Here is a 14,134-nt window from a genome sequence, read left to right as displayed (position 1 = left end):
GATTAATAACTCAGAGCACTTATGCTGTACAGAGTCAGTATTTCTCATTTCTGGAATTAGATGCTTTATTTTCTGGTTTGACTATGATAAGAGAGGTAATAGACCATATCCAAGAAGAGAGAGTGGCTTCTGCATCTAATTGGTTTGAATCCTGGCATTACGCTTAACTGACTTGGGCAAATGTGTCCTCTCTATGGCTTGATTTTTTTTCTCTCTCTCTCTCCCCTGTAAGAGCACTCACTTAAGTCAATACATGTAGAGTGCTTTTAACAGTAGTCTTAGCTCCGGCTGCTATAAAAAAAAAAAAAAAAAATACCACAGACTGGGTGGCTTTACACACTCATTCCTCACTGTTTTGGGAGCCTGGGGTTTTGGAAGCCTGGGAAGTCTAAGATTACAGTGTCCCCTGATTGGTTCTCCGATTTGGTTCCTGGTAGGAGTCCTCATACATAGAGTGCAATAAACTTGTTTCCTTGGCTGCTCAGCTGTATTTGGTTCCTGGTAGGAGTCCTCATACATAGAGTGCAATAGACTTAAGTTTCCTTGGCTGCTCAGCTGTATTTGATAACACTACTCCAGTTTTTGAGACACTTGCAAAACAATGCAAAGCCATTCCTTCTGACAACTTTCTTTCTCAGATATTCCCTCTTTGATGAGTAGTTACACCCTGTACTCAGTCATTGCCTGCTACTCTATGACACTGTCTTGGGAGCTCACCTATCCCTGTGGTAATAGTGAACACTTTCAAAGCCCCAGGTAATGGCATTAAGTCTGATCTGGACCCATCATGGGTGTCTGTTGTGAGACACTGTTGAGCTACCCCTAAGTGGTGAGGAGCATGCTGCTGACCCCTATCCTATGGCAAATCCACTTTGGTGATTTACTGCTCCCCTCATGGAAACCAAGGAGGAATTTGCTACATGGTAGGTTGGTGAATCTGGCCTTCTTGCTAAGACCTAGCCTGGACTTCTGCAACTCTTTATGAAACTTAACCAAGAATGATTGCATCTTACAGGGGGGAAAATGCTGAGAAGGCCCCTTTAAAATAAACTGGCTCTGAAGCACTGCTGTTAATGGTGGCCCCTCATGAGTAAGCACTTGACTTGGAGATTTTGGTAGCTTTCCTGCCCACTCACCCAGCTCACCAGTCTAGGTAGTTTATGATTTGAGATCTAGACGTAATTTTAAAAATTATCTTCCTCTTCTTCCATTCATTATTCTTAGTCTTCATCTAGCCCATACATACCTTTGAGTAGGTAATGACATGAGTAGCTATAATGAGGACTCCTCAGGGTACAGATGCTGTGTGGCCACTCAACAGAAGCATGCAATCACCTCAAGATTTGCTCCTAAACTTATCCTGGATAGAGCCTTCAGGCAGGAAACAATACATTCCTTGTCTCCGGAAGACTATATTCATACTCATTCAAATGTGCCAGGCACTGGCCATAAAGAATATATTGGTGTTCATTCATAATTAATGCCTATAATGTGTAGGAGCTGTGTATAAAGCAGTGTAACAGGATCATCTTGCAAAGTTGTCTAGTAAAGGAGACAAACTGGGAATTATATGGTAAGCTGAAAGGGGTAAGATGCTTGCACCAAACACAGGAGATTGGAAGGTTTTTCTGGATGTTTGAATTTCAGAGGTAAATTTCTGGCTTAGTTAACAGAAGACAGTTATACTGCTCACTGAGATTAAATAGAGAAGAAACAGGCTGGAAGAGTTTGGTTTCAATATGTCAAATTTAATGTGCTTATAGGAAATGTTATTTATTTATTTATTTGAGGCAGGGTTTCTCTGTCGCCTAGGCTACAGTGCAGTGGTGCAATCTTGGCTCACTGAAATATCTGCCTCCCGGGTTCAAGCAATTCTCCCATCTCAGCCTCCCCAGTAGCTGGGGCCCAGCTAATTTGGTATTTTATGGTAGAAGCAGGATTTCACCATGTTGGCCAAGGCTGGTCTCAAACTCCTGACCTCAAGTGATCCGCCCTCCTTGGCCTCCCGAAGTGCTGGGATTACAGGTGTAATTACGGTACCAGACCTGATGTGCCTATTGGAATTTAAATGGAGAGGGCCAGTTAGTTTAGGAGACAACTAGGTTAGATGTAAGGGTTTCAGACTTGTCAGTATACAGGTGGTGACTGATGCCATGGGAATGCCACAGGAATGACTGGTATTACCCAGCGAGCTGGTGCACAGTAGGAGCCTTGGGGCACATGTTAAGGGGATGTCAGAGTAAGCTCACAAAGACTCAGAAGTGGCCACCAAAGCTGATCTTCGAAGGCAGCCAGGGGCGCCAGTTCCACGGGGACTCGCACCGAGACGCTCCCAGCCAGCCCCGCACGCGAGAGAATGACTGGCTCCAGGGAAACGCAGAGGACCGCCAGAAGCCGCCGAGAGGAAAGAAACCCATTAGAGCTGTGCTCAGTAACCGCGGCGGCCAGAGCTGGCGGCCGAGATTCTCGCCCGTGAGATTCCAGTCCTAGGCTGAACCAGAGATAGTCTTTTGTCAATCTCCACTCTACCGCTTCGAAAAACCCTAACATTAAAAAAATAAGGCCAAAAACGTCAGGTCGGGGGACTCCAACACGGGAGTGTCCCGAAACTGGAGTCTTCAAGCGCCGTGTGCGTCCGCGGTTCTGCTCGCAGCCACGGACCGCAGAACTCCGGACCCAATTCGCCCCCGCCCTCCCCAGCTCTGGCTTCGCGCCTGCGCACAGTGCGTTGCGTGGAGGGCGGGGCATCTCAGGTCCCGCCCCGCAGCGCGTCCTGTGGGTTGTGAGGAGGAGCTTTGCCTCATTCGAAGGCGCAGCGAAGGGCAGACGGCGGCGGGAGCAGCGGTCTTGGGCAGGATGAATGCAGGCTCGGATCCAGTGGTCATCGTCTCGGCGGCGCGGACCATCATAGGTGAGTGGCCTGCAGGCCCGGCGCAGAGTCCGAGACGCCTGCAGCTTCGGCAGGAGCGCCGAGGGCCGGACGCGTGTTGTGTGGGAGAGGGGTCGTGTGTGGAGGAGGTCGGTCCCGCCAAGTTACGACGACCCGCGGGGTCCCTGGAACGTGCACCTAGCGCGTTCCCTGTCCTGAGGGGACAGCCCCACCCTCTCCTCGCCCGATGGGCGCACTCCCCTCCTCATATTCGGATTGGCTGCTGAGGGTAGAGCCATCGCGCCGCCTGGCTCCCCCATTGGCTGCGTAGGGAGGCGTTCTTTCGCGAGGTCCCTGATTGGCCGGCTCCGGAAGGCGCCATCGGTCAGGCCTGCGGCCGCAGGGGCAGAACTGCTCGGTGGTCTGAGCCTGGCACTGGGCTGGGGTCGGCCTGTGGCTAGAGGACGTGACTTCCATCTCCTTTGTGCGGCATGGTTTTCAACCCCTTGACCCGCCGGTTCCTTTTGTTTGGGAAGCATGGGGCCACATCCCGTCCTTTGGATTTGGAGAAATAGATGGGGTCCAGCGGTATCCATAGGCCACTCCAAATGTCGCTTACCCTGCCCTGACCTTTGCTTGGACCAGCAGGTGTGGGAATGTGTGGGAGGAGAGGGCGCTGCCTCCTCGCTGTGGCCTTGCCAGCCTGGGTCCTGGGGCCCCGCTGCGCGTGAGTAGTTTCTGCACTGCCCTCAGGCTTGCGATGCCGCCTTTCTGTTGCAGGCTCTTTCAATGGTGCTTTAGCCTCTGTTCCAGTCCAGGACCTGGGCTCCACTGTCATCAAAGAGGTCTTGAAGAGGGCCACTGTGGCTCCGGATGATGTGTCTGAGGTCATCTTTGGACACGTTTTGGCAGCAGGTAACTCTCAGTGATTCCAAGAGAGGTCAGGCTTATTAGAAACAGCCCATAAACACACACTCACACACTCTCTCACTCAATTTCTTAGGTTCTTGCCTCCATAGGCATAGTTTGCTCATAGTTCCTTCTGTTAGAATTCCTCCTGCGGCCCCTTCTTCCAGCCCTGTCAATAGCTTCTATCCAGCTTGAGACTCAGCTTCTTAGCCAGGCATTGTGGCTCCTGGCTAAGAATCCCAGCTCTTTGGAAGGCCAAGGAAGAAGGATCACTTGAGGCCAGAAGTTTGAGACCAGCATGGACAACAAGGCAAGATCATGTCTCTACAAAACATAAAATAATTAGCCAGGCATTATGGCCTCAGCTACTGGAGAGGCTGAGGTGGGAGGATCACTTGAGCCCAGGAGTTTGAGGCACATTACTTTTTAAAATTTTATTTTATTTTATTTTTTTATAAAGATGGGGTTTCACCATGTTGGTCAGGCTGGTCTTGAACTCCCGACCTCAGGTGATCCGCCCACCTTGGCCTCCAGAGTGCTTGGATTACAGGCGTGAGCCACCACGTCCGGCCTGAGGCACATTACTTTAAGTGATTGTGCCAGTGCACTGTGGCCTGGGTGACAGTGAGATCCTTTCTCTAAACAAACAAAAAGACTCAGCTTCATTAATATGCTTTTTGTGAATAAACCTACAGCACTGACCTACACTGCCGTTTTATTCTTAAGAAGCAGGACAGCCTGATGCATAGGAAAGTATGCATGCTCCTCATTACCCCAAAGTGTCACACATTCAACAAAAATGTATTCAGTTCCTCCAATGTGCCCCATGCTGTGCTTAGTGCTGGGAGTGTGACTCCAACAGTACAAGTAAGTTCCCTGCCCTCGTAGGGCTCAGTTCCGCGCTTGGAAAATTGGTGGCACATTTGCCCCTTGCAAATGGGGCGTATCACTCCCTAGGGGAATATAGCTGAGTCCTGCAAGTGCTCCCATCTTCTGATTCTTTGGGTTTGAACACTCCTAATTAATTAATTGTTATTATTACTTTAAGAGACAGGATCTTACTCTGTCGTTCAGGCTGGTGTGCGGTGGTGTAATTAGTCATAGCCCACTATAACCTCAAACTCCTGAACTCAAGCGTTCCTCCCACTTCAGCTTCTGGAGTAGCTGGGATTACAGGAGCAGGCCACCACACCTGGCTAATTTTAAAACGTTTTTCGTAGAAGCGGAGTCTCTCTCTGTTGCCTAGGCTGGAGTGCAGTGGCTGTTCACAGGCACATCATGGTGCACCACAGCCTTGAACTTCTGAGCTAGCTGGAACTAGCCTCCCAAGTAGCTGGGACTACAGTGCATATCTGCTAAGTTGAAGGCCATTAAAGCACTGTGCAAAGTGTTTTCCTTTCATTACCTCATTTAGTCTTCCCCACAGGTCTGTTATATCCCATTATCTTTATTTTACAAATGAGTAAATCAGAGTTTGAGAGCTTAGATGACTTACCAGGGTCACAGTTTGAAGTGGAGCTCGCACTTGAGCTTAGATCTATTCTATTCCTTAAGCCAGATACTCTACAATCATGTAACAAATGTTTATTGAGCACCTACTCTGTCCCAGGCACTATTTTAGCAGCTAGAGATAAGCAATGTTCTTATCAGATAGAAATTCTCATTTTTATGAAGCTCATAGTATGCAAAGTGTTAGCATTATTAATTATGTTAGCACCTCATTGTTTTTTTTTTTTGGGATGGAGTTTCACTCTGTTGCCCAGGCTGGAGTACAGTGGCACTATCTTGGCTTACTGCAACCTCTGCCTCCCGAGTTGAAGTGATTGTCCTGCCTCAGCCTCACAAGTAACTGGGATTACAAGTGCCTGCCACTGCGCCTGGCTAATTTTTGTATTTTTAGTAGAGACGGGGTTTCACCATGTTGGCCAGGCTGGTCTCAAACTTTTGACCTCAAGTGATCCACCCACCTCAGCCTCCCAAAGTGCTGGGATTACAGGTGTGAGCCATCATGCCCAGCCCTGCACCTCATTTCTTCTTTTTTTTTTTTTAAATTTGAAATGAAGTCTTGCTGTGTCACCCAGGCTGAAGTGCAGCCGTGTGATCTTGGCTCACTGCAACCTCCATCTCTTGGGTTCAAGCCGTTCTCCTGCCTCAGCCTCCCGAGTAGCCAGGTATCTGGGTCACCACGTGTGGGGGTCTGTCCTGCCCTGACTCAACGACAGATGAATAAAGTACACTCACACAGAATACAGTGAGTAAGCGGGCTGGGTGTCCATGGCCACTTACAGACTCCTTGGACAGTGCTATAAACAGTTGTGACCACCTGCCCCCACATGCTTGCCTCTCTGGCCTTTATTCAGCACATTTTTTTTTTTTTTTTTTTTGAGACAGAGTTTCACTCTTGTTACCCAGGCTGGAGTGCAATGGCACGATCTCGGCTCACCGCAACCTCCGCCTCCTAGGTTCAGGCAATTCTCCTGCCTCAGCCTCCTGAGTAGCAGGGTTTACAGGCATGCGCCACCATGCCCAGCTAACTTTTTGTAGTTTTAGTAGAGATGGGGTTTCACCATGTTGACCAGGATGGTCTTGATCTCTTGACCTCGTGATCCACCTGCCTCGGCCTCCCAAAGTGCTGGGATTATAGGCGTGAGCCACCGCGCCTGGCTCAGCACATATTAAATGACAAAATTTTTTGAGTCAACACCACTAGAGGTTAAAGATCAAAGGACAGGTTCTGAGGTCTAAAACAAACACCATTAGTGGGTAATATCCCTGGTCGGGCCCCCTGACTCCCTAGAGCCATCCAGAAGAATCAAAGGTTAATTTTAGAACCTCATGAGTAAACAAGTTAGTTAGGTAAACTCTTCACATTCCTTTGTTTCTACTATAATTTATTTAACTAAGGGGACAGGGCTGCCTTCAGCCAAGAACTATGGAAAAAACCGTTAGGCCTTCCAAAAGGGTTTGAGACTATTCTATAACTTTCCCCATTATTTTTCCCTTAATATTTTTGCCACCTGACTGAACTCCCACAGCTGGGATTATAGTTATGCATCACCACGCCCAGCTAATTTTTGTATTTTTAGTAGAGACAGGGTTTCACCATGTTGGCCAGGCTGGTCTCCATCTCCTGACTTCAAGTGATCCACCCATCTTGGCCTCCCAAAGTGCTGGGATTATAGGTGTGAGCCACCTCTCCCAGCCAGAGCCACCATGCCTGGCCTTTTTTTGGTGTGTGAGACAGAGTCTCACTTTGTTGCCCAGGCCGGAGTACAGTGGCGCAATATCAGCTCACTGCAATCTCTGCCTCCTGGATTCAAGCGATTCTTCTGTCTCAGCCTCCCGAGTAGCTGGGACTACAGGCACACGCCACCACGCCCAGCTAATTTTTGTATTTTTAGTAGAGACAGGGTCCACCATTTTGCCCAAGCTGGTCTCAAACTCCTGACCTTGTGATGTGCCTGCCTCAGCCTCCCAAAGTGCTGGGATTCCAGGCATGAGCCACTGTGCCCAGCCTGGCCTGTCTTTTAATATGTATATGCTCCTGCATATATTTTCAGTCTCAAGTAACCTTATCTGTTTTTAGTTTCCAGCCTAATCCCAGATTGATAACATTGTAATGAATATAATCTCTAATTTTTTTCAGTGACTCATTTGCTAGTTCTTTCCAACAAACTTACCAAGGAAGGGTGGTAGGTATCTGAAACTTGGAATAGAGTAACCACTGTATAAACACTTACTCTTGACTCTGTTAACAGACAATGGTGATTAAGAACATTTGAAACTTTTGGCCAGGCGCGGTGGCTCATGCCTGTAATCCCAGCACTTTGGGAGGCCAAGATGGGTGGATCACGAGATCAAGAGATCGAGACCATCTTGGCCAACACGGTGAAACCCCGTCTCTACTAAAAATACAAAAAATTAGCTGGGCATGGTGGCGCGTGCCTGTAATCCCAGCGACTCAGGAGGCTGCGGCAGGAGAATTGCCTGGACCCAGGAGGCAGAGGTTGCGGTGAGCCGATATCGCGCCATTGCACTCCAGCCTGGGTAACAAGAGCGAAACTCCGTCTCAAAAAAAAAAAAAAAAGAAAGAAAGAATATTTGAAACTTTTAACTCCACTCTGTTCTGTGCTGCTTTAAGTAAATGATGTATTTCTTTTCAACTAAAGGAAGTCCCCATAGTTGAATTATGAAAATAATTTGTGAATTCTGATTTTGTATATATCTTGTTTTATATAACCATTTAAGCATCCTGTGATGAATAATAAGCAAGAACAGAACTGCTTATTATCAAAGGTTTTCCTTTTTCAGTAACTTCTCTTTTCTCAAGTGTCTTAAGCCATGATCTTGGGAGGAAATGGCCCTAGTTAGAAATGTTGGTAATGCCTAGGTTATCCTATGTTTATAAGACATAGGTTTGATAATGCTTATTTAAGCCCTATCCAAACATGAGGATAACAGTTCTTTCTTAAGGTACTAATAACTTCTTTATGGAGGAGAAAGCTCATATCTATGAAATACCTACAGAGCAGCACAAGGCAGTATATATTCAAGGGCTAGACTATGACAGGTGGAGAGTGTAGACAAGCCTTTTTGCCTCCAGTGAGAACTTACCTGACCTGTAGTCTTCAAGAAGTGGCAGGTAAACCAACTGGCAATTTTGCACACACTTTCACTGTGACATTTTGTCTTTCTCCTTTATCACCAAGAGTCCTCTATGTTCCTCCTTCCAGGTTGTGGGCAGAATCCTGTTAGACAAGCCAGTATGGGTGCAGGAATTCCTTACTCTGTTCCAGCGTGGAGCTGCCAGATGATCTGTGGGTCAGGCCTAAAAGCTGTGTGCCTTGCGGCCCAGTCAATAAGGATAGGAGACTCCAGCATTGTGATTGCAGGAGGCATGGAAAATATGAGCAAGGTAAGAACTCTCCGATGAGGTGGCTTTTACTGACCTCACACTGAGAAAGTCATGTCTGTGCCAGAGCAGAGCAAATTGTTGCATATCAGAGCTGGAGCCAAACAATGAACCAATAAACAAAAAGGACAACCTTGACCCCTACTTGAATGTGAACTATTCTTCAGTTTGGGTGGGAAATCCAGGTTGATGAAAAAGTTTATCAGTGTGATTGGAACCAAATATGCTTTTTCTAAACTTTTAATGAAGCATATAATATTTTCTGATTTAAATTTATATTTGTTGCTCGATGTCCTTGGTTTTAAATTTCTTTCCCATTGCGCGTAAAAGGCAAAAAAAGAGCTGTTACCACTTACTTTCCTGCACGTGACAAGGAAATCCTGGGGACCAGACTTTTTTTACGTTTTTAGGGTATAGAATATGGAAAAGAGGACCACCGAGTGGTGCTTTTCTCCAGTAGGTTTGCCAGGCACAGTTTGTTTCACCAAGTTCCATACCTCAAATCGGCATAGCGGTTGAAAGAAAAAGTTAGAAGCTGATTCGGCCCAGCCATTGCTGAGGTTCAGGAGGAGGCGGGCTAAAGGTAGCAAAAAGAATCAGAGTGATTTTGGTGGGATCACACTGACGCCTGTGCCATACTTTACCAGGTGCTTTTGTACATGTGTTCACAGCAGCCCCATATAGGGTAAATCATATCATTCCCAGTTCACAGGTAAGGAAACTGATGCCCAGAGCCAGCATTCAAATACAGCTCTTCTGACTCTAAGTCCAATCAATAACTCTTTCCATTCTAATATGCCTGCTATTGAGTTGGTGAGAGTTAAGACTGGCCACTAGTCAGAAATCCCTCCTCATCAGTTAGTTAGGCAGCCTGATTATTCTGACTCCAGGCAGTATGTCATCCATTAAAATAGCTAACACATTGTTAGCTTTACTTTAGCTTCATTTAACAGGTAATTAACTGCCTCTATGGAAAGAATAAATGAGATTCTTAAGGAAACAGGACACAGAATGGGTAGGTTTGAGGGAGAATTGGAAATGGGTAGGTAGGAGAGTAATGGTTCCCAGTATAGGAAAGATGAAGTCTGCTAATTCCAGGGGTCTTCAGGCCCTGGCCTGGCTGAGGACCTGGAACGGGGGAGAAGGGCTGCAAAGGAGCCTAGATGAAGACTTAGGAAATACTAGATGATTTTGAGTTGGATTCTGGGGAGAAGACTAGTGACAACTAAGCCTAAATCCATTTTTATTTCTTATTTCTAGGCTCCTCACTTGGTTCACTTGAGAACAGGAGTAAAGATAGGTGAGATGGTACTAGCTGACAGTATACTCTCTGATGGTCTTACAGATGCATTTCACAACTGTCATATGGGTATTACAGGTAAGGCAGACATAGCTGAAACTATAATAACTTTAAAAAGGTTAAAAAGATCATATAATAATCTGTTTCTTAGGTGCTTTCCTCCTTATGTCCAGAGACTGTCTTAAGGATTTTTGTATCTCTTCTTTGATTAACTGACGTGAAGTGAGTATTCTCTTTGTGAATCCTTGATTATCAGAGAATGTTAGAAGTAGGAAGTACCGGCCGGGCGCGGTGGCTCACGCCAGTAATCCCAGCACTTTGGGAGGCCGAGGCAGGTGGATCACAAGGTCAAGAGATCAAGACCATCCTGGTCAACGTGGTGAAACCCCATCTCTACTAAAACTGCAAAAAATTAGCTGGGCATGGTGGTGCGTGCCTGTAATCCCAGCTGCTCAGGAGGCTGAGGCAGGAGAATTGCCTGAACCCAGGAGGCGGATGTTGCGGTGAGCCGAGATCGCGCCATTGCACTCCAGCCTGGGTAACAAGAGCAAAACTCCGTCTCAAAACAAAAAAAAAGAAGTAGGAAGTACTTCAGAGTTCTTCTGGATCAGTCCCCTCATTTTACCAAATGAAGAAACAGGGCCCACAAATAGTGCTTATGGGACAGAGGCAGTAATAGAGATAAACCAGTTTCTTTGGGGACTGCAAAAGGGTCCCCTTAAGTCTTTGATCAAATACTAAGCTTGTAGATAATAGTTTACAAGGCCTAGTAGAAAACAGCTGCAAGGGAGAGGTGAACTGAATGGAGATTTTATAGACTACTGGGAGATAAAAGAGTTCTGGAAAAGCAGAGAAGAAACCTTACTGAACCCCTTGGGCACTCCATTGACAGAACGACCACAGTTTAGGGGTAGGGCCAAAGCCATAGAGTAAAAGCTACTTAGACCCAAACTAAAAGCTTAAACACAAGCCTCAAAAGGATCAAGGTGATTTGTCAGTATATTGACTGCTTATGAAAACAAAACTCAATATATTCTCTAAAGAGAATAAAATCCACATGTCCAACTATATACCAACTATAGTGTTCAGCATGCAATAAGAACTTTCTAGAGCCGGGTGCAGTGGCTCAAGCCTGTAATCCTAGCACTTTGGGAGGCCAAGGCAGATGGATCACGAGGTCAGGAGATCGAGACCATCGTGTTCAACATGGTGAAACCCCGTCTCTACTAAAAATACAAAACATTAGCTGGGCATGGTGGCGCATGCCTGTAATCCCAGCTACTCAGGAGGCTGAGGCAGGAGAATTGCCTGAACCCGGGAGGCGGAGGTTGTGGTGAGTGGAGGTTGTGGTGAGCCGAGATTGTGCCATTACACTCCAGCCTGGGTAACAAGAGTGAAACTCCGTCTCAAAAAAAAAAAAACTTTCTAGATACTAAAAGAATTAGGAAAATGTAGCTTACAACCAGGGTGGTCAATAGACCCTGCAATAAAAGATACTAGAATTAGTAGACAAGGACTTTAAAGGCTCTATTTTATGTATGTTTAAAGATACAAAGGAAAATACAACCTTTATGGAGGAACAGATGTGGAAATCTCAGGAATAAAAGGAAAAATATAAACAAGAACCAAATAGAAAATCCAGAACTGCAGAGTATACAATCTGAAATTAAGAATTCACTGGGGATGGGGCTGGGCATGCTGGCTAACACCTGTAATTCCAGGACCTTGGGAGACTGAGGCGGGAGGATCACTTGAGACTGGGAGTTTGAGACTAGGTTGAGCAACATAGTTAGACCCCATCTCTTAAAAAAACATTCTGAATGGCCTTAATAGCAACTTGGAGACAGAAGAAAAAGGGTCAGGAAAATTGAAGATAGATCACATACACTACCTGAAGAACACAGAGAAAAATGTTAGAGAATAAACGAACAGTCCAGGCACCATGGCTCACACCTGTAATCCCAGTACTTTGGGAGCCCAAGCCTGGTGGATCACCTGAGGTCAGGAGTCCATGACCAGCACAGTCAACATGGTGAAACCCTGTCTGTACTAAAGATATAAAAATTAGCCAGGTGTGGTGGTACATGCCTGTAATCCCAGCTACTCGGGAAGCTGAGGCAGAAGAACAACTTGAACCTGAGAGGTGGGGGTTGCAGCAAGCTGAGATTGCACCATTGCACTCCAGCCTGGGTGACAAGAATAAAATTCTGTCTCAAAAAATTAAATTGGCCGGGCGCGGTGGCTCAAGCCTGTAATCCCAGCACTTTGGGAGGCCAAGGCGGGTGGATCACGAAGTCAAGAGATCGAGACCATCCTGGTCAACATGGTGAAACCCCGTCTCTATTAAAAATACAAAACATTAGCTGGGCATGGTGGTGCGTGCCTGTAATCCCAGCTACTCAGGAGGCTGAGGCAGGAGAATTGCCTGAACCCAGGAGGCGGAGGTTGCGGTGAGCCGAGATCGCTCCATTGCACTCCAGCCTGGGTAACATGTGTGAAACTCCCTATCAAAAAAAAAAAAAAAAAAAAAAAATTAAATCAAATTTAAAAATAGGCCAGCACAGTGGCTCATGCCTTTAATCCCAGCACTTTGGGAGGCTGAGATGGGTGGAATACCTGAGATTAGGAGTTTGAGAGTAGCCTGACCAACATGGAGAAACCCCGTCTCTACTAAAGATAAAAAAATTAGCCAGGCGTTGTGGTGCATGCCTGTAATCCCAGCTACTCAAGAGGCTGAGGTGGGAGAATTGCTTGAACCCGGGAGGCGGAGGTTGCAGTGAGCCAAGATCACACCACTGCACTCCAGCCTGGGCAACAAGAGCAAAACTCTGTCTCAAAAAAATAATAATAAAAGAAATAATAAATAGAGCCTCAGTGCTCTGTGGGACAAAATAAATAGTACTAACATACGTGGAATAGGAATCTCATACATGAAGAGAGAGAATAGGGCAGAAAAAAACTGAAGGAAATTTCCAAATTTGGTGTAAAAAAATTCAAAGATCAAGATGGACAAGAGAAAAATTGTACCTTAGCAAATTGTAGTAAAAACTAAAAGAGCGCACCACTGTCCTCCAGTCTCAGCAACAGAGCAAGACTCTGTCTCAAAAAAAATAAAAGAGAATTAAAGTGAAGAACTGTTTTTAGATGAAGGAAAATGAATTGCCTGCACACCTACACTACAAGAAATGCTTAAGGAGCCAGGCCTGGTGGTGTGCACCTGTACTCCCACCTACTCAAGAGCTGAGGCAGGAGATTGCTTAAGTCCAAAAGTTTGAGCCTAGCTTGGGCAAGGCTGTCATAGTGAGTATCCACTGCATTCCAGTCTGGGTAACATAGTGAAACCTCAATGACAACAAAAGAATAGCTTCCAAACCTGGGGGTAAATAAAGACAAGTGAGACCCCAGTTCTTTAAAAAAAAGGTTTGAGAGAATTGATACCAGAAGATGGAACCTTGGGTCTACACAAAGGAGTGAGTAGTGCCAAAAATTGTGATTGTGAAGGTAAATATAAAAGATCATATTTTCCTTCTTAATTTACAAAAAAAAGATATAGCTAATTAAAGTAAAAAGCATAACATTTACAACATGTATAGATATAATAGAGGTAAGGAATTGGGTGGGTAAGCAGGTGTGTTGGCTCATGCCTGTACTCCCAGCACTTTGAGCAGTGAGGCAGGAGGATTGCTTGAGCCCAGTAGTTGAAGACCAGTCTGGGCAACATAATGAGACCTCATCTCTACTAAAAATAAAATAAAATAAGTCCTGGTATGGTGATTTGTGTCTGTAGTCCTAACTACTTGGAGGCTGAAGTGGGAGGATTGCCTGAGCCGAGGAGTTTGAGGCTACTCTGAGCTATGATTGTACCACTGAACTGCAGCCTAAGTGAGAGAGTGAGAGACCCTATCTCTATTTAAAAAAAAAGAAAGAAAGAAGGAAAGGGAGGGGAGGGAGGGAGGGAGGGAGATGGGGGAACAATGGAGCTGTACTTTCATATGGTCCTTATCTCTATTACAAAAAAAAGAGAAAGAAGGAAGAGGGAGATGGGGAGCAACGGAGCTGTACTTCCATATGGTCTTTAAATTTTTATGTGAAATGGGACAGAATTAACTCTTAAGTAGACAGTTTTTTTTTTTTTTTTTTTTTT

The 14,134-nt window shown here is 45.8% G+C and overlaps 1 protein-coding gene across 2 annotated transcripts in view; it reads left to right on the top strand.

The window, feature by feature from the left end:
- The first annotated feature begins 2,743 nt into the window (after positions 1 to 2,743).
- Positions 2,744 to 14,134, top strand: part of ACAT2 (acetyl-CoA acetyltransferase 2) — a 19,618-nt gene continuing 8,227 nt past the window's right edge. Inside the window, exons 1-4 of one of the 2 annotated variants that reach the window (XM_017538132.2) lie at positions 2,744 to 2,911; positions 3,650 to 3,784; positions 8,512 to 8,693; positions 9,951 to 10,068. In XM_017538132.2, the coding sequence (XP_017393621.1) occupies positions 2,857 to 2,911; positions 3,650 to 3,784; positions 8,512 to 8,693; positions 9,951 to 10,068 (490 nt within the window). In that variant the 5' untranslated portion in view covers positions 2,744 to 2,856. Of the gene's footprint in view, positions 2,912 to 3,251; positions 3,518 to 3,649; positions 3,785 to 8,511; positions 8,694 to 9,950; positions 10,069 to 14,134 lie in introns of those variants that run through there. The other variant, XM_017538137.2, reaches the window with a different exon arrangement.

Source organism: Cebus imitator, unplaced genomic scaffold, assembly GCF_001604975.1.
Source record: "Cebus imitator isolate Cc_AM_T3 unplaced genomic scaffold, Cebus_imitator-1.0 Scaffold6, whole genome shotgun sequence".
In the NCBI taxonomy this organism is placed as follows: Eukaryota; Metazoa; Chordata; class Mammalia; order Primates; family Cebidae; genus Cebus; species Cebus imitator.
This window is presented reverse-complemented; position numbering and strand designations above follow the sequence as displayed.